This window comes from Crocuta crocuta, unplaced genomic scaffold, assembly GCF_008692635.1.
Source record: "Crocuta crocuta isolate KB4526 unplaced genomic scaffold, BGI_CrCroc_1.0 scaffold396, whole genome shotgun sequence".
Classification (NCBI taxonomy): domain Eukaryota; kingdom Metazoa; phylum Chordata; class Mammalia; order Carnivora; family Hyaenidae; genus Crocuta; species Crocuta crocuta.
In genome coordinates, this window is record NW_027533259.1 from 3,681,694 (window position 1) to 3,702,907 (window position 21,214).

The 21,214-nt window shown below is 34.3% G+C and overlaps 1 protein-coding gene across 3 annotated transcripts in view; it reads left to right on the forward strand.

Annotated features, from left to right (window-relative positions):
- The window catches only part of PTPN12 (protein tyrosine phosphatase non-receptor type 12), an 89,834-nt gene that overhangs the window by 53,036 nt on the left and 15,584 nt on the right, over positions 1-21,214 (forward strand). For all 3 annotated transcript variants that reach the window (XM_077746924.1, XM_077746926.1, XM_077746925.1), the window contains exons 4-12: positions 594-689; positions 1,979-2,017; positions 2,870-2,941; positions 5,025-5,084; positions 6,735-6,877; positions 9,516-9,582; positions 12,840-12,917; positions 13,018-13,116; positions 18,447-18,532. In XM_077746924.1, the coding sequence (XP_077603050.1) occupies positions 594-689; positions 1,979-2,017; positions 2,870-2,941; positions 5,025-5,084; positions 6,735-6,877; positions 9,516-9,582; positions 12,840-12,917; positions 13,018-13,116; positions 18,447-18,532 (740 nt within the window). The remainder of the gene's footprint in view (positions 1-593; positions 690-1,978; positions 2,018-2,869; positions 2,942-5,024; positions 5,085-6,734; positions 6,878-9,515; positions 9,583-12,839; positions 12,918-13,017; positions 13,117-18,446; positions 18,533-21,214) is intronic.

A 21,214-nucleotide genomic window follows, 5' to 3' on the forward strand; every position in this document is an offset into this window, starting at 1 on the left:
TTATGTAAATATGAAATCTTTAAAAACAAAAAAGTTCTAGTTTTTAATTCCACTTAATACCACTGGTTAATCATGTGATTCAACTGTGTGCTACTTTAGTATTTTAGTTCGCTGTATTATTTGGTATATTCCCAGGTTTGTTGTTAGATATGTATATAGTAGGCACCCAATAAACCTTTTAAGTTGAGTAGATAATTGAAGGTATCTATGGAAGAAACTAGCTGAGAAAGAACTATTAGGTTGTTTACTGTTTTTAGAATCAAAGCATGCTTTTTATGTTTCTGTACAGTTAGCTTTGTGGACTATGTATTAGAGTATTGAGGTATTTTTTTGAAGAGACAGGTATATAATAATTTGTAAATTAGCATAAAGCAGTTTAATTGTTAATTCTGTGTGCCAGGTCTAGTACATACACAAAAATAGTATTTCACAAAAAGCTGAAATGCATTGAATGCTTTTATGTGCTAAAATTATTTGGAAATACTTCAGGTGAAAAGAGGAGTATTACTAAGAAAATTTGAACCTTAATATTTAGGTAAGGAAATATTTTTGGTAATTATAATAAATATGAAATTTACTTTTAACCATTTTAGGGTGTTTATGGGCCAAAAGCATATGTGGCAACCCAAGGACCTCTAGCAAATACAGTAATAGATTTTTGGAGGATGATATGGGAGTACAATGTTGTAGTAAGTAACTTGCTTTTTATCATCTATTTTGAGACGTATTACCTGTAATGACATAGGATGTTGTACTAAGAAATGAGAAGACCTTTTAGCCACAATGATGTGTTAATTATTGCTAGTATTTACTAAAAAGACAGAAACTGAAGTCTAGGATGTCTCAGTTCTCACAAATTAGTCGAAATATTTTAAGAATGGAGTGTGATAATACTTTAATTCTTTTCTTAAGTCAGTAGCTAATAAGATAGCTACCAACTAAGATGGGTTTATAGATGAATAGAAGGTTAGTTATGTGATAGAATAAGTACGGTGAAATGTTAATGGTAGAATATAGATGGTGGCTATACAGCATTTACTGTAAAACTATTTCAGCTTTGCTGTATGTTTGAAACATTATCAATGTTGGGATTGGGAAGCAAATCTAATAACCTTTATGTTTAAAGATGTTATTAAATGCATTCAACCTTCAGATAATTTTATTAAATGTATTTAAAATATTTCATGGTGCTCTTTGGTTGGGTAAAACACCTAAAAGTGATATTTTAATATAATTTCAAGTCAGAGGTAGATCTATAAGAGTTCTAAAATTGAATTCATATATGTTAATTGAAGCCAATTTAATTTGTTGCTCTATATATAGTTACCCCTTGTTTAGAAGGTGTGATTTTGGGGGCGCCTGGGTGGCTCAGTCAGTTAAGCGTCCACCTTCGGCTCAGGTCATGATCTCACAGTTCGTGGGTTCGAGCCCCGCATCGGGCTCTGTGCTGACAGCTCAGAGCCTGGAGCCTGCTTCAGATGCTGTGTCTCCCCCTCTCTCTCCCCTGCTCACGCTCTCTCTCTCTCTCTTTCAGAAATACATAAAACATTAAAAAAAATAATAAGGTGTGATTTTGAACATTTCTTTAGTGCCTACTTGTAATGTTAAAACTATTTAATTTTGATGGGCACCTGGGTGGCTCAGTCAGTTAAATGCCCAACTTTGGCTCAGGTCATGATCTGGTGGTCCATGGGTTCGAGCCCCAGGTCAGGCTCTGCTGACAGCTAGGAGTCTGAAGCCTACTTCAAATCTGTGTCTCCCTCTCTCTCTCTCCACCCCTCCCCTACTCATGCTCTGTCTCTCTCTCTCTCAAAGATAAATAGACATGAAGTTTTAATTTTTTAAGCCTTATTTTTGACAGACCAGGTATAATTTTGTTTGGAATAAAAAGTAATTCTTGGAATTTGTTTTTTATTTAAAAAGTATGATTGTGTTTAGCTGATGCATTCTTCATCTCATCCCATCCCCCACTCTTTAGATCATTGTAATGGCCTGTCGAGAATTTGAGATGGGAAGGGTATGTATACCTGTTAACACTTAAAATAATTGTGAAGTGTCCTTTTCATCCCTTCATTTCTAGGGACATATGTTCTTGGTCCTTTATTATATTCTGAGTATAAGCAGTTAAAGTAGATACTTCTTTTTTGTGTTCTGCTATAGGTTTTATTTGATAAAAGGAACATAATAATCTCTAAAAAGCACATAAACTTTTTTTTACATTTCATATTTTATGATAACACTTAATAGATGCCATATTATTACTTAGTCTTCAAATGTTTAATGGTGTTGTAAGTAGAACACTATTTATGGACTGAAATAGAGACGTAATTTAAAATAGGAATAAAATCAAGCAAATGAAAATGAGTTCAATAAAATAATTTTTATTAATTATCATCAATTTATAGCTTGAATATTCTGATTTTTCTGTCAGATAATACCACTACATTTTTTGTTTTTGGTCATACAAAGAGAACAAAATTCTTAATCTGAAATTTTTAACATTGGTATTTTTATACTCTGTCCAAGTGAAATGAATTTCAGAACCATTTTGATCTCCTGTAGCATCAATTCCAAAGTCTTGAATGTTGGAGGTGCTAATATATTTACAGAGAATAAGTATTAAGTAAAACTTAAGTGTTGCTTTCTATAATTATGATACACATATCAAACTTAGAAAACGAATTATGTGGTGATTTGAATTTTCCTTGTACTAATGTGGTACAGTAGTTAAAGTAAACATTTTTTAATTTGATGTCAGTTTCTGTTTTCTGGGAAAAGCAACAAGCTGAGTAATAGGGCATAAAATATTTGTAAAAGTTCAAGAAAAACTATCATGTGGATTCCTTACTGACCTTTTTTTGAACAATAGAAAAAATGTGAACGCTATTGGCCTTTGTATGGAGAAGAACCTATAACATTTGCACCATTTAAAATTTCTTGTGTAAGTACCTATTTATATACATATTATTTAATTAGAAAATTGGGATGCTAGACTGATGAATAATTATAATATGGAATGAACCCAGTTTTATATATATTCAAGATTTCCACATAAACCTATATTTAATTATAATAAATATTAATAATAATGTTTGTTTTTATACAGCTTTAAATTTAGCTTTGAAAATGACTTTCTATAAATGGTAATTTCCTAGTAACTTATGTTAATTTTGTGTTAGTCTTTGTATATAAGCCAACAATAAGTGTTTCTGCATATAAGAGTATAAACAGGGGTGCCTGGTTGGCTCAGTCAGTTAAGCATCCGACTTAATATCAGGTCACGATCTCACGGTTAGTGGGTTCAAGCCCCTTGCCGGTCTCTGTACTGACACCTCAGAGCCTGGAACCTGCTTTGGTCTCTGGCTCTATCTCTGTCTCCCCCTCCCTTGCTGTGTGTGTCTCTCTCTGTCTCTCTCAAAAATAAACAAACATTAAAAAAAAGTAAACAGAGTAACTTAACTGTGCTTTGAGTGATCTATTTTTTTTTAAGTTTTATTTATTTGAGAGAGAGTGTGGGAGGGGCAGAGAGAGAGGGAGAGAAAGAAGCCCAAGCAGGCTCTACACGATCAGCACAGAGCCCAGTGTAGTGCTTGAACTCACAAACCATGAGACCATGACCCGAGCCGAAACCAAGAGTTGGATGCTTAACTGACTGCGCCACCCAAGCGCCCCTTGAGTGATCTATTTGAAGACTGGTATAAAGTTGGCTCAGTCAGTGGAGCATGTGACTCTTAATCTCCGTGTATGTTGGGTGTAGATATTACTTAAAAGTAAGGTCTTTAAGAAAAACAAAGAAAATTGGTGTAAGGTAGTAGTTTCAAACTGATAGGGGAAAGACCCTTGACAACTGAAATATAGTTTTGTGTGTTAATCTTTCATATAGTTGTTAGGCTATCCAGAATTGTTGTAATTATATACAAAGATGGGTTTGAGAACTGCTATCCTAGAAGATTGGTCCTATATGGCAGATAATTTATTATGAAACTTAAAATATATATCTAATATATTAGCTCTGGAAATGAGTTAAATTCAAGTTCTAAAACTAACAGCAGAAATTGGAGAAAATGAATTTATTTATTTATTTGCTTATTTTTATTTTTTTATTTTAAATTTATTTCTGAGAGAGACAGCGTGAGCAGGGGAGGGTCAGAGAGAGAGGGAGATACAGAATCTGAAACAAGCTCCAGGCTCTCAGCTGTCAGCACAGAGCCCGATGCGGGGCTCGAACCCACAAACCGTGAGATCATGACCTGAGCCGAAGTCGGATGCTTAACCAACTGAGCCAGTCAGGCGCCCCTCAACATTTTGGGGCGATTTTTCAAATTGAACTAAAAGATAATTTAATCATCCCCTTTTGATAAAAAGTTTGATATGTTTAGCAATATAGGTGGTTTAAATGATTTGTCAACATTGGGATTGATGCATACTGAAGAAACAAATTTCTTCCTTCAAGATTTCAGATGGAAAGTAATTTGTATGTCTTGTGGTTGTTTCCAGCAACTCAGGACTTGTTATCACTGATGTAAACAAAAATCAAGTTTGTAATTAGAAAGTAAATTGGTGAAAATAACCATATTAAGTGACTTGACTACTTGATAGTTTTTGAGACTGAGAAAAGACAGTATCTAGGAGCACTTGTGATTTGGGGATGAAAAAAGGGTAAAGTGTTGGTGCGAGATGAAGGAGTAGCTAGGAGGGACTCAGTTGCATGTCGCTGCATGTAACCACTTAGACCAGATGTGGGCATACTATGCATAGGTCAATCTAGCCCACTGCCTGTTTTATAAATAAAGATTTACCAGAATATTGCCATGCCCATTAATTTACCTCTTTGCCTATCAGAACAGCAAAGTTGAGTAGACAAATCAGTGACTTTTAAAATGGTTGTTTTTATAATTACCAGGTCTTGAATTTCAAAGGTTAATTTTATACTGTAGACTTTAAATATGTAGTTTTTGTTTGTTTTGGTGTATGTATGTTTTGGTTTCAATGTTCTCACTGACTAGCACTTTCCCTTCATTTAGGAAGCTGAACAAGCAAGAACAGACTACTTCATTAGGACACTCTTACTTGAATTTCAAAATGTAAGTATTTTCCATTTAGAGACAGTTTCTAAGGAAATTTTTACAGAGAAGATACATATATTGTATGCTATCTGGTCTTATATAGTTAACTGAAGTAATTAGGAAACTTCCTCATGTAAAATAGTGAAGAAATTCAGAGTGTAATGTTTTATTTAGTGTCTTTATCCTTGAGCTTATCAAATTAGATAAATACAAATTTTAACTTAAAATAATTTTCCCTAAATTAAATTTATTATATTTGTCATGAATATTTTTCTCTATTACAATAAGCAGATTATAGCGTTGTTTACAAAATTATTACCTACTTTTGCTAGTTTACAACTTTTTAGAAATAGACAAATCACCATCAAAACTAAATCTCCATTTTGATATACACTGTTTTCACTTGAGGCCCTTGATTTCCGTGTTTTAGAACTATATAAAATGATAATTTCTTGGGGCACCTCGGTGGCTGAGTCAGTTAAGCATCTGACTTTTTTTTTTTTTAAAGGTTTTAATACCTTTTTTTTTTTAATGTTTTATTTATTTATTTCTAGGAGACAGAGAGAGACAGCGTGAGCAGGGGAGGGTCAGAGAGAGAGAGGGAGTCACAGACTGAAACAGACTCCAGGCTCTGAGCTGGCAGTCAGCACAGAGCCTGACACGGGGCTCGAACCCACGAACTGCGAGATCATGACCTAAGCGAAAGTCGGACACTTAAGCGACTAAGCCACCCAGGTGCCCCTAAGCATCTGACTCCTGATTTGGGCTCAGATCATTGATATTATGGTTCATGAGAATGAGCCCCTGCATTGGGTTCTGCACTGACAGCTTGGAGCCTGCTTGGGATTCTCTTTCTCCCTCTTTCTCTCAAAATAAATAAATAAACTTTAAAAAATAATTTCTCTAGGAAGAAATAAAAAATATGGACATTAGAAAATGTTATCAGCTTCTTCCTCGATCTCTGTATTTTTATTATCTTAATTTTTGGAACCATTATGAACAACTAAGCATGGCCATAAAGCACATCACTATTCCTCATCTGGTACATTTGTAAACATACTTTCACATCCTACCTTCCTGTTTACAAGTAGACATGGTTCCAGCACTCCTTATTTTGAGAGCCACTAATGTAAAATAAGGAAGTGGGTTTGCTATTGGACAAGTTTGTTTCTAATTTTCTTTTTTAGTTTAAGTATTCTATTAGTTTTCTAATGATAATAGATTCAAACACAGTGCTTATGGTATATTCCTCATCCATTTACTGTGGATTATTAAATAATATACTTAGTGTAAAGGTTAATGTGTATGCTCTGGAAGCAAGAGTGCCTGAGTTCAGATCCTACATTTGTCACTTGCTGTGAAACATTAGGTAAGTTATTTAATCTTCCTACCTCAATTTCCTTACCTCTGAATCGTGGATAGTATTAACAGTACCTTCCTCATAGAATTATGTGGGGACTATATAAATAGTTAGATTTGAAGCCCTTAGATCAATACTTGATGTATGATACTCAATAAATGTAGCCTATCATTTATTTTTTTAAGACAGTGTTAAGTACCAGATAAAAATTTAAGAAATGACAGTAAAGTGAGGTATACAACTTTTCTGTATGCTTTAAAATTTGTAATGTCTTTTTATAATAGTTGAATTTCTGTTTTCTCTTGAAGGAATCTCGTAGGCTATATCAGTTTCACTATGTGAACTGGCCAGACCATGATGTTCCCTCATCATTTGATTCCATTCTGGACATGATAAGCTTAATGAGGAAATACCAAGAACATGAAGATGTGCCTATTTGTATTCATTGCAGGTACAAAAGAATTTTCCAAATATTTAAGTATTTTGGAATGTAAGTGGCATTATAATATGGGTGATTTATGGTATTTTGAAACCTAATTTTTGGAATTACCAAATGAGATAGGTCGTTATATGCATTTCCAAACAGTAAAAGCTGAACCCTGAGGCAGTTTTTCTTTTCTGAATTTTTAATTTACATTAGATTCTTCTAAAACACTTAATATCCTAGTACTTACTTCATCAAACTTCTATCAGTTTATCTCTTGAAGTGACTTGTATCTGCCTTAACATTTGTTATAAAGAGTAAATGAAATTTCTCAGACTCAGAAATCTACAGGTTAATTAAATAGTTCAAAGGTTTTTTTAGTGGAGAGAGAACACCAAAGATAGTTTTTCTTATCCAGTAGGTCAGACTGTAATGCCTATTTGTGAGTTGAAAAGGCTGCTTTGGGCCAGAAAGGTGACTTGCTGATGGGACACGTGGGAATCAGTTAACAACTTGGTTAATTAAAAATACTTTTTCTATAGTTAATTCAGTGGTTAGTTGACCGTTTGATAAAGTAGTTGACTGTTTAAGGAAAAAATTCCATTTAATCATAGAAACTAAATTTGACTTGACTTCTTACAAGTAAGTTGAAATTATTTCTTGTTCTATCATTGTTGCCCAGTGTATATAGCTCATGAATCCAATCTGATGTGAAGGTTTTCCTTTTAAAAAATAAATATACCATTTAATATTTTAACAGCCAAAATAGTATGTTAAATGTAATGACTTAGAAAACACAGACATTTTAAAAAAGAAAGAAAACACATACATAAAAGCCAGGAAATCCTTTCCATGTATGTGTAGTATTTTTTTTAAAGAATTTTTCTCCATGTACTGTATCATGTACATTTTTCTAAATCATGTAACTATTCTCTCTACAATTCGTTATGGCTGTGCTATACTTTATATTTAACCTCCATTCCTATATTATGCCCATCCCCATTCTTTTTCATCTATTTTAAACACTGGTTTATATGTCCACATGGCCATTCTTCATGCCAAAATCTTTGAGCACATTGGTAATTACTTCATTAAGATAAATCTATATAAATGGGATTTCTAAGTGAAAGAACATTTTTATGCATTTAATACATATTTTATATTTTGTTATCCATAAAGTTAATGCTAATTATAATTAGCTAGTTTGTGGAAGTGCCTATTTTCCTATACTCTTCCAAGTACTGTTATCTTTTTGTTTGTTTGATTTAATGCCTCTATGACAGGCAAGCTTTTTACTCATTTATTTATTTTTTTGTCTTGGTAGTTTATATTCTTTTGTGAAGTGCTTATTTATATACTTTGCTATTTGTTACAGAGTTGTGTGTCTTCATTTATGGTTTCTATCCATTGAGATATGCTTAGAAAAAGTCTATCTGTAACAGTAGTGCATAAACTATCTTTTTAGCACCTTTATAGGTTTTTTGTAAACATTTTTAATCTATCTGGAATTTTTTTAATAATGTATGAGGTAAGAAACCAGCTTTTGCTGTTGTTAGGCTCACTTTCCCTGTACAATTTATTGAATGGTCTAATAATCTTTCCCATTTCATGGGAGAATCCACCATTATGTAATAATACCTACATATACTCATCAGCTCTGTTTCTGAATTTTGTATTGTGTTTTATCAGTCTGGTTGTGTGTGTCTTTGTAAAGTTATACTCTTAACCATGAAGTTTTAAATATATGTCATTTTAGGCCCTGTTAATTCTTAAAATTCTAGAAATGTTTTGCTATGAGGAATTGATAAATGTATCAACAGTTAAAAATTAATATTATTGATGCCTTTTAAGAGCTTTTTAAAAATCATACTAAGCTGTTCATAAATATACTTTATAAGGAATTCTCACATGACCTGTTTGACAACTACTCATATTTCTAAAGGTTTCAAAATTTCAATCCTACCCAACTTTTTTCCTACCTGAAAATGATTCTGGTGATGTTGGTAAATTACTCAGAGTGATTCTCAGTCCTGAGGTGTATGTCTCTTGTCTCCCTCTAGTCGAGAATCAGTTGTTGTAAAGCACTCTTGTCATGTTTTAAAATTTAAAAACCTGTAGAATTTTACTTTATGTTCTCCAGGTTCTATTAGTTCTGTAGGAGATGAAGAGTGTGCATCACTGGCCTTTTGTTCTTTTGGTGAAATCACTGCTGGAGTTCAAACCAGTTTCTATGGCTTGTGGTATTCTTCGTCTTTCCTATACCTTTTGTAGACTGAAATGATGTATTATTTCTTCCTCTGCTGTAAAGGCATCAGAGCCATATTGACATAAAATAAATTTATCTCTGCGACTTACTATTTGCTAGGCAAAATTTTCTGAGGTAGAATTAGACTTCCAAAGTGAAGGCTGCTGGGTCATTTGTGAATCACGTAGGGTTTTTTTTAATATTGGAAGTTTCCTAAATTTAATAAAAACCAGGTATAAATACTTACGTTAAAGATGATTGCCATGTACATAGTTTAAGTTGTAATTTTTTACTAAAATGGTAGAATTTTGTCACATTTCGTGATTTTTTTTGCTTCTGAAAACTAACATGTTCATCCACATTTATTTTAGTTTTTTTATGACAAAAATCAAATTGTTCTTTCAAACTTTATATTTATAGTGCAGGCTGTGGAAGAACAGGTGCCATTTGTGCCATAGATTATACATGGAATTTACTAAAAGCTGGGGTAAGAATAATTTTCTATATCATTATATCCAGTTGATATATTATTTTCAGAGTTAATGGTTAATTGCAGTAAATTATAGAATGTGTTTTGTTGTGTATGTTACTTTTTTAGAAGTAGCTTCACTATGTAAGAAATAAAGGTAATGGAACTAAAAAAGGAAGGCATAAATGATGCATATTACCTTGAGATAATGCACAGGGCAGAAAGGTAGACATGTTGCCTCCTGGGTTTTTTTAATGTTTTTATTTATTTCGGAGAGACAGCACAAGCAGGGGAGGGTCAGAGAGAGAGAGGGAGACACAGAATCTGAAGCAGGCTCTAGGCTCTGAGCTAGCTGTCAGCACAGAGCCCAACACGGGACTCGAACCCACGAACCATGAGATCATGACCAGAGTCGAAGTCGGATGCTTAACCAACTGAGCCACCCAGGTGCTCCAACCTCCTGTTTGATCTATGTGAATTGATACCTAGATTAAGAATGTAAACTCTGCATTGACTTTTCCAAATACAGAATCCTCATTGCCTTGTATATTTGTTCTAGGTAATCAATTTAATAAATATTTATGCCTAAGTGAAAACATAGTATCATGGTTAAGGAAGCTGACTCTGGAGCCAAACTGCCCAGATTAAAATTCCTGCTCTGTCATTTACTAGCTGTGGGATTTTGGTTGAATTACTTAATTTCATTGTGCCTCCATTTTTTCAACTGAAAATGGGGTCATATTAATAACTCATAAGAAATAAGTTAACCTTTGTAAAATTCTTTAGAACTGTGGGTGTCCTTGGATACCTGGGTTGTTTAGTCAGTTAAGCGTCTGACTTTAACTTAGGTCATGAACACATGGTTCATGGGTACAAGCCCCGCAATCAGGCTTTCTGCTGTCTGCACAGAGCCTGCTTTGGATCCTTTGTTCCCCTATTTCTCTGTCTGACACCCACTTGTGCTGTCTCTCTCTCAAAAATAAAAATTGAAAAAAACCTCTGTCCTGTAGTAAGTGCTCATTTTAATATTAGTTTTCATTACAATTGCTGTTGCTGTTTTACTACCATTAGTCTTTCCAAGAAATTGTGTTTAATACTTTGGAGCATATACAGGTAAATAGAACACAGTCTGTTACAGATTTGAAAAATTTAACTTGTCCCGTTGTATGTAGATTTGGTTCCTTTACTGGTTCTATAGTATGTTCATTTTGTATTCATTAGGGAGAGGTTTTTAATTCTTTAGAAATTTTTTTAAAATGATTTATTTTTAGTGGGGTGCCTGGGTGGCTCAGTCAGTTAAGCCTCCAACTTTGGCTCAGTCACGATCTCGCTGTTCATGGGTTCTAGCCCTTTGTCAGGCTCTGTGCTCACAGTTCAGAGCATGAATCCTGCTTCATATTCTGTGTCTCCCTCCCTCTCTCTGCCCCTCCCCTGCTGCTCATTCTCATTTTCTCCCATCCAAGTACTAACCAGGCCCGACCCTGCTTAGCTTCCGAGATCAGACGAGATCGGGTGCGTTCAGGGTGGTATGGCCGTAGACCATTCTCATTTTCTGTCTCTCTAAATAAATACTAAAAATGTTTTTAAACTATTTTTTTAAGTAAATGCTACACCCAACATGGAGTTCGAACTTAGAACCCCAAGATCAAGAGTTGTATGTTCCATCGAATAAGACAGCTAGGCTCCCCAAAATTGTTTTTATTTTTTATTTTTTTAATTTTAGATTTTAGGTAATCTCTACACCCAACATGGGGCTTGAACTTACAACCTTGAGACCAAGAGTTGCATACCCAACTAATTGAGCCAGCCAGGCACCCCCTTTATAGCTTTATAGTGTGTTTCTGTCAATATTTCAATCTTTTTGTTGTATAAAATAGGATTAATAAAATATTTAGGTTTTTATTTCTTATTCCTGCCCTCTATTCTTTCTCTTTTTCCCCCTGCCTTCTTTCCATTTTCCACTCTTGCTAGGGAATATTTACATTTTAAATTTTCCTCAAAATCTCTCTGGGATTAAATTTATTTTTGTATTCCTCAAAAATTGTAATCATCTCCTGATACTCGAAATGAATTAAAAAATTTTTTAAATATAATCTGTTGTCAAATTGGTTTCCATACAGCACCCAGTGCTCATCCCAACAAGTGCCCCCTCCATGCCTATCACCCCCCTTCCCTTCTTCCCCACCCCCATCAGCCCTCAGTTCTCAGTATTTAAGAATCTCTTATGGCAAAATGAAAATTTTTAAATGGTCAAAATTTAACTAGGACTCTAACCCATTCTAACATAGATTAAAATTGAGATGGAAAGAGGCATTTACATAAATGCCATTAAGCAAAATAAATATCTGGTCAGTTCAAAAGTGGTGTTATTTTGAACATCGTCTTCATTTGACTGTTTGCTTAACGTAGGTAAATCTTATGTCTCAGGTTAGGAATTGATGTAAAAGTCTTTTGATGTATATAAAGACTCTCAAGCAGTAAGCTTGGGAATCATTTTTAACTCTTCTCTATCACTTCAAAATATTCTTAGTGATGACCAAGTTCTAATAGTTCTGCCTCAGATGTATGCCATAAATCTTTTTTAAAATTCCTTCAGTAAACTTATACTGGTTTCTCCCCATCAGACTCTCACCCTCCATGCTGCAAAAGTAGATTGAATATTAAATCTGCTCATGTGCATGCTACCTATTATAGTAGGTATACCAAGAATTGTCTGGGATATTTCACAGTCTCCAGAGACATAGCCGAGGGATCTGTATTGTTACCAAATTTCTTAGCTGGTCCGTATGTAGCCAGCCCAGGAAACAGTGCGCTGTAGAATGAGCTCATATTTTATTTTGTTTACAATCTGATTCCAGATAGCCTTACCTTGTTTCCTCCTTGAATACCTCTTCTTTCAGTTTTACCTCTTTTAGTTCCCTATCTCCACATCAAGCTTCTCAATTCCTCAAATAGATTATACATTTAATCTGCTGTGCTTAGGTATATTTCCTTCACTTTTTATTCCACACACCAATCAGAGTTAGTCACAGCATCTTTATTCCCACTGAACTGCAATTATGCCTTGGCTGGATATTTGTTTGTTTACATGTCTCACCGGCTTGACTGGTGAGAGTCAAGATTAGCTTTGTATCCACAATGTCAAGAACAGTGTCTGATGGACTAGGTATGTAGGGCTCAATAAATGTTTTCAGTCATCCAGTATGTATATAAGGTCTTTATGAAAAGTTGAATTACATGAAAGAGAGCTGACATATTAAAATTCTTTGTTTTAGAAAATACCAGAGGAATTTAATGTATTTAATTTAATACAAGAAATGAGAACACAAAGGCATTCTGCAGTACAAACTAAGGTATAGTTTTGTTTTAGTTTATAAAATGTATTTTTATAAATGCCTTCTTTTTTTTTTTCAAATGTCTTTTTCCTTGTTTAACATTCCATCTCCCTAATAGGAGCAGTATGAGCTTGTTCACAGAGCCATTGCCCAACTGTTTGAAAAACAGCTACAACTGTATGAAATTCATGGAGACCAGAAAGTCACTGATGGAGTGGTAGGTGTTCTTGGCCTATTAATTTTAGAAAACTTTTCTCTATATTTTAAGATTTTATTATTTTTTTAAGTAACCTCTACACGCAGCATGGGCACAAACTTAACAACGCTGAGATCAAGAGTTGCATGCTCTACCAACTGATCCAGCCAGGTGCCCCCAAAACTTTTCCTTTTTACAAGATGTAATGTTTGGCTTTTTTAATTGTCATCTTATGTTTTCTCTAACATGAGAATATCCATGACAGTTATTTTTATTTAACTTGGATTTAACTCTTCCTTCTTCCTATTTGAATCTGTCTATTGTAATGGTATTTATTGATTCCAGTACAAGCTAAATAATATTCAAAATAGAATACAGCTAGGAATGTCCATCAACAGATGAATGGATCAAGAAGATGTGGTTTATCTATACCATGGACTACTACATGGCAATGAGAAACAATGAAATCTGGCCATGTGTAGCAAAGTGGATGGACCTTGAGGGTGTTATGCTGAGCGAAGTAAGTCAGGCAGAGAAGGACACATATCATATGTTTGCACGTATAGGAGGATTAAGAGGAACTTGACGGAGGAACAAGGGGGAGAAGAAGGAGGGAAATGGTGGGGGAAAGGGAGAGAGGCAAACCATGAGAAACTCTTGAATGCTGACAAAAACTGAGGACTGATGGATGTGGGGGGGAGGGGGGATGGACATGGAGGAGGACACTTGTGGGGATGAGCACTGAGTGTTATGGGGAAACTAATTTGACAATAAAATATTTGTAAAAAATAAATAAATAAAAGTTGAGGTAAAAAAAAAAGAATACAGCTAGGAAAGTTGATCTTATATCAAAAATCATTACTGTTTCAAGTATAAATTACTTTTAATAAAAGTTAATTAGGGGCACCTAGCCACCTGGGTGGCTCAGTTGGTTGCATGTCTGACTTTTGATTTTGGGTCAGGTCATGATCACAGGGTTGTGGGATCAAGCCCCATGTCAGGCTCTGCGCTGAGCATGGAGCCTACCTAAGATTCATTCTCATTCTCTCTCTCTCTCTCTCTCTCTCTCTCTCACTCTCACTCACTCACTCTCTCTCTCTGTCTCTCTCTCTCTGTCTTTCTCTCTCCCTCCCCCTTCCTCCTCTCCCCCCTTCCTCCCTCTCTCTCCCCCTTTCCTCCCTCCCTCTTTATCTCTCCTCCTCTCTCCCACTCACACACTCTCTCTCTCTCTAAAAAATAAAGATACAAAATTTTTTTAATTAACTATTCTCTCTCCTTTTCTACCCCCCACCTAAGTAATTATAAGTTGATTCTACATGAATTATATTTTGTTCTTGGTCATGATGATATATAATTTTATAGTTAATTTTGTACAGGCTTTTTAATTAAGTAGAATTGCAGTGCTATAATTAAGTCCCTTTTTGGCAGGTGTTTATTAGTTTGATGTCATTTTAGCTTGAAAAGATTTTACTGGCTATTCAGACTTTTGACCTGACAAAAATACTGTATTCTCATAGTGTTCTCATGTCTGCCTCTGTTTTCTAACTGGTTCTTTTATTTGCTGTCTTTACATAATGACCTTGTCCTTGAAAGTACTGGGCTATTTTTTTTAATAAAATTTCTTTGTTTTTATCACTGAAACTAACATAGCTATCACATGATAAATCAAACTTAGCCTCAATAACTAAAAATGAGGAAATGAGTTGCAAAATTTATAACCTTTGTTTTCCTTTTCTTCTGCACATTGTTTTAGGCACTTTGCCAGACTATTTGAAATTCCTTGGTTTTACATATGAGAGATTTGTTACCAAATGCTGATATCAAGGTCTTAAAATAATACAATATTACTTTGACAATATTGATTATCGTGAGCTTTAGGGGCTATGTATTGCCTTTATTAGCCAAGTGATAATTTAAATTTTTAAGATGAATATATGTGACCTCATTTTTATTTCCTATATTAACCTAGGAATCATCTCTTTATCTTTATAATCTCCCTTGGTTTAATTAAAGCCTGTCATAATCTGTATTGAATGTAACCAAATATTTTATAATATAGAATAGAATGTTTATATAAGACTATATTATTATTTAAATTGAGATGCAGTTAATGCTTTAGAAAGCTTAAATAGGCAATGCTTTTATTTCTTTAAACTATAATGGGAAATATTTGTTTTTATAAATGCAAGATTTAATTTTAAAGTTAGTTTCTAAACTTCAGAAATACAGAAGTATATACAAGTGAAAAATATTCTAACCATTATGTTTTTTAAATGTGTAGAAAATTCTTATTTTTTACTGAGATATCATTAGCATTTAACATTATATTCGTTTCTGGTATACAATGTGGTGATTTGATATTAGTATATCTTGTGAAATGATCACCACAATAAGTCTAGTTAACATCCATTACCACACATAGGTACAATTTTTTTCTTTAAAAAATTTTTTTATAATGTTTTATTTATTTTCGAGAGAGAGAGAGAGACAGACAGAGACAGTGTGTACAGGGGAGGGTCAGAAAGAGAGGGAGATACAGAATCTGAAACAGGCTCTGGCTCTGAGCTGGCTGTCAGCACAGAGCCCGATGCGGGCTCGAACTCACAAACCATGAGATCATGACCCAAGCTGAAGTTGGACACTTAACCAACTGAGCCACCCAGGTGCCCCCAATTATTTTCTTTTGATGAGAACTTTATGATTCATTCTTTTATGAACTTTGAAATAATGCAATATAGTATTATTTAGTCAAGTCACCATGCTATATATTATATCCCATGACTTTTTAATTTTATAACTGGAGTTTGCATAGTTTGACTTCTATCGTTGGACCTCCTTCACCCATTTCACCCATCTCTGGCAAGCACCAAACTATTCTCTGTATAGGAGTTCAGTTTTTTGCTTTTAGAGTCTACATATAGGTGAGATTATATAGTATTTGTCTTTCTTTGACTTATTTCGAAAACTTATATAATGCCCTCAAGGTCCATCCATGTTGTTGCAAAAGGCAAGAGTTCCTTCTTTTCTTAAGGCCAAATGATATTCCTTCATGTGTGTATACCCCATTTTCTTTATCCATTCTTCCATCGATTGACATTTGGGTTGCTTTCATGTCTTGGCTATCATTAATAAGGCTGCAGTAAACATGAGTGTGCGTATATCTTTTTGAGTTTGTTTTTTCACTTCCTTTGGATACATACCCAGAAATGGGATTACTGGATCATATGATAGTTCTATTTTTGATTTTTTTAGGAACTTCCATTTAGTTTCCATAATGGCTGCACCAATTTACATTCCCATTAACTGTACATAAGGGTTTCCTTTTCTTCACATCCTCTCCAACATTTATTATTTCTGTTTTTTTGATGTTAGACATTTTTAACAGGTGTGAGGTCTCATTGTGGTTCTGATTTGCAATTTCGTAAATATTAGTGATGCTGAGTCACTAATATGTCAGAGGTATCTTTAATATTTGTCTAGGTGTAATAATAGTGCCCCCGCTTTCATTTTTTAAAGAACCCAGATTTGGACAATAAATTATATGGCTACTTTGCCTTTGCAGATATCCCTGCAACAGATGCTTTTGTTATGGTAGGTGGCTTTAATTAAGGATGATGAAAACATCCATTCTCATGATGTAATTGTTGTTCTGGTCAGAGTAAGATGCAGGGTTAAGATGCATAAAACTCCTCTGATACATGTGATTATATACCAGGAGACAAGGTACACTAAAAATTGTTAAAAAGTGGAGACCTCTGTTTTCTTTGGTTGGGCCTATTTAGTTAAAAAAAAAAAAAAAGTCATTAGTAAGAAACAGTTATAAAGGCAAAGGAGGTACTATGATGGACACAGTAAAAGTGCCTTTTGATTAAAAAAGGCAACTGCAGTTTCGGAGTTCCTTAATCATAGTTTATATAAAGATGGCTTTTTTTCTAAAATTAATCTGAGATGTAGGTAAGAATGAAAATCATTAAAAAAAAAATTTTTTTTCATGTTTTATTTATTTCTGAGAGAGAGAGACACAGAATCTGAAACACGCTCCAGGCTTTGAGCTAGCTGTCAGCACAGAGCCTGCACATGGGACTCGAACCCACCAACTGTGAGATCATGACCTGAGCTGAAGTCCGACACTTAACCAGCTGAGCCACCCAGGCGCCCTGAAAATCATTCTTTTCTTCTGGCCCATTAACGTATCCTAGCTGGATAAAAATGAGCTACTTACCGGGGCGCCTGGGTGGCTTAGTCGGTTAAGCGTCCGACTTTCGCTTAGGTCATGATCTCGCGGTTCGTGGGTNGAGCTCCTTACCTGAGGCTGAAGCTAATTCAAGGCAGTGTTTTATACAATAATTTCAGAACTCTTCTATTCACAATCCTGAACACAATCTAAGATCCTTCTAACTGTATTAACTCTGGGACATCTATGTTAATGAGTATTACTGGTCCTTGTGACTAGCAAGAACAGGGATAGCTGTGAATGGGCTCTCTATGCCTTTTTTGGGTTTATTTGATTAGAGGGTGATAAAATGGTTTTATATGCTTATGGAGTAGGGCACTCCATGGTCATAAAGGGTGGGGAAAAGATTGATTTAAATGAATTCTGGGACCTGTTTAAAGGTACTCAGTAGCAACAGGAATTCTGAAAAAAGATTGGGAAACACAGAAGGTAGAAGACTTTTTTGTTGCCTTTTTTTTCCTTAGCACATGTTAAATTCTACTAGTAGTGACGCCTGAGAGGACTATTTTCTTTGATCTTTATTTTTTTGGGAAATCTGTTTCTTCACAGAAACATTTGAAATGTGTTGAAATGTCGTGGTACACGATTGAGTTTTCAGTAACTGGAAATAGAGTGTTTTGTTGTTTTTTAAAGTTTCTTTACTTTTTTTTTAGTAATCTCTCCACCCAGCGTGGGGCTTGAACTCACGACCCCAAGATCAAGAGTCACACATTCTTCCAACTGAGCTAGTGAGGGCCCCTAGACTTTTTTCGATAGGAATCTCTCTCGAAGTTTGGCCCTTTCAGCTAAAATAATAGAGAATATAAACTCCATTTTGGGAAATTTTTACTTGACAAATTCAAAAGCCAAGAAACAGCTTGTATGAGGAGCTCAGTTGGTTTAAGCATCCGACTTCTCATGTCATGATCTAATGGTTTGTGGGTTTGAGTCCTATATTGGGCTCTCTGCTGTCAGTCAGCTTGGAGCCTGCTTCAGATTCCCGCTGCCCCCTTTGCCCCCGCCTCTTTCTCTCTCTCTCATTTTCAAAAATAAACATTTTCCAGAAACAGCTATGTGACACATGAGAAAGGAAAATTATTTTCTCCTAACTTAATGAAGCATTTTTTTTCCTCGGCAGAATGAAATTAACACTGAAAATATGGTCAGCTCCATAGATCCTGACAAACAAGATTCTCCTCCTCCAAAACCACCAAGGACCCGCAGGTATTGTGTGTCACATTTTCTTTGAAAGGATAGTTTTCTTTTACTTACTCTTAATTAAAATAACAAATTGTGAATATTTCCAAGTTATTTTTATAACTTTTATCATTTTTTGTTTAGGATATAGCATATGTATGGCAATTGATTTGTTACTAGTATACTAAAGATTTTGTTTTACTTTGGATAAAATTTCAGTGAATAGAATGTTGTGAATTTTAAGTCTTTGTTTTTTGAAAGTTTGACTCCTGTTACTCTTTAATGAACAAAAAGGATAATAAAGTAGTAACAGATGAGTATTAACAGAAAAATACTCATTCAGCTTAAGATAGGATTTTATTTAGGGATATGTGCTGAAGTTATCTTTTTTCTTACTCATGCAGCAGAGTCAAATGGCAGAATTTCTTTGTATTCCACAAGAATACCCTGTAAGTTCTAGGTTGAAATGAGTTCTAGAACTACTGTTCTATTAACTGAAAATAAAATCACAACAGTGTAAGACTGATTAAAAAGTAATCACGGTATACTTTCTTTTTCAGTATGGCCACAGAAAGCAAATAAATGAATTGATAAGATCTAGAGAGGAAGGCTTAAGTTTGTTGTATTAGATTTAATCAGTCATATAATTCTAGTTTATACATCAAGAGTATTGTAGATTTTGAACAGCAGATTTCATTTTCTATTTTCACTAACACCAGCACTCTGGAAGTGTACCTTATTAGCTGTTTTCTAAAAATTGTCAACAGATTTACTACAGTGACAGTATACTTGGTACTTTCTTCTAATGCCTCTCAATTCAGACAGTTTTAAGTAGGAATAGAATTGGAAGGAATATGGAATGGTTGTTTCAGACATTTTGGTATGCAGGCGAGACGTAAAGGCTTATGGAGAGTTTGGAATTTAGAAGATTTGGGCAGAAATAAAATCTTTCACACTGTAGATATATATAACAAAGTACCAAGGAGAGAACCCTGATAAGCACCTTAATTTGTGAGGAGCAGACTAAAAGAAAGCTGTAAAAAAGGGTAATTCATGAAGGGTGAAACCAGTAAACAGTGGCATTCTATAAGCCATGAAGGCATTTCGTTACTGGCAGAAATAGAGGAATATCAATGTGTTTAAGGGCTGCCTGGGAGAATGAGTGGATTTTCAGACCTCTGTGGCTCTTAGAATATGCTGGATAGGTGAGGGCATTTGTGGGGTCAAAACAAGGAGTTAAGATCTGCTCAGTTGGAGGCGTTTGAAGTTACCTGATTTGGGGAACCCTCATCTAGCAAAGAATGTGGTTTTTGAGTGAGGATTTTGGTGACCGAGAACTCCAGGAAAATGGCAAATAGAAAAAAAGAAGGTGATGGGAGAAACCCATATCTCACAAAACAGTTGTTATTCTTCTGCACTGTTTTTGTCTCTTAAAAAAAAAATCTTTGGCTCTTTTTTTAAATGCTATTTTCCTTTTGTTAATTTTTTTTAAACAAGTATATTAAACCAAAATATATATTGCCTTGAAGTGGTTAATTTTTAAGAAAGGAGCTAAGTGACTGAATAAAAGTAGGAAATGGTCCTATAGCCCAGCCAAATAAGAAGTGATTAAAAGAGGTCCCTTTCAAAATATTAAATACCTGGAAATAACCTGTAGAAAGCGGAACCTTAGGTAGAAATAATTTCATTTGTAGTAAATTGAAAAAAAAATAAGTGTTCTTCGTTAGAAAAGTTAAATGTAATTTAGCTTTTGCTATGATATTTAAAATACCATTTATTTTCAAATTTGATGCAGTTTTCACTGAAATACAAAAGGGATCTTTTCTGAACTTGATGATATAATGTTAATTTGGATGAGCAAAGAAGCGGAAATATCAAAGAAAACGTTGGATGAAAATAATGATAAGTGAGGACCAACTCTTAAAAACTAGAAAGTTGTAATCTATAAAACAGTCTGTCAGTGGTAAAGAACAAAATATACCAGTTAACAGAGTTGAGTCAACAACTAGGGAATAGATCCTGTTAAGAATTAATATATACTAAATAGGGAGAAGGAAAAGGTTTGGTTATTTATTAAGTCATAATATAATATTACTAACCATCTGAAGAAAACGTGATTTGATGGATTAAAATTTTGAAGTTCTAACTGAATTATTCCCAATTTGAATTCTTTAAGATAAATAAGGATAGATTTTGGCAAAATGCAAAAATATGCATGCTTACTATTGTTCTCTAAGTCTTGTGTTACTCTTTTTCCCTGTTAGAAATACTTTTGATCTCAAGCTTTAATTTAAAAGTTATTGATAGAGGTGAGAACGTATAATAAAACTAAGCAATAAAAGATAAACTCAAGTAGAACATGTTTCTCAAATCCAGAGTTTAAGCTATATAGGATATAAGGTAATCATTATATTGGGGCGTTTGGGGGACTTAGGTTAAGAGTCCAACTTCAGTTCAGGTCATGATCTCACAGTTCGTGAGTTGAGTCCCACCTCTGGCTCTGTGCTGATAGCTTGGAGCCTGGAGCCTGCTTTGTATTCTGTGTGTCTGTCTCTCTCTCTCAAAAATAAATGTTAAAAAAATAATCATTATATCAAAAGTAATCATTAGCACTGATGTAACACCTATATTTATGTTTTTTCATCTTCTTTTTTAGATTGCCATGTATTCTCTATTCATTCTGTAGATAGTCAATAATATGTCAGAGTG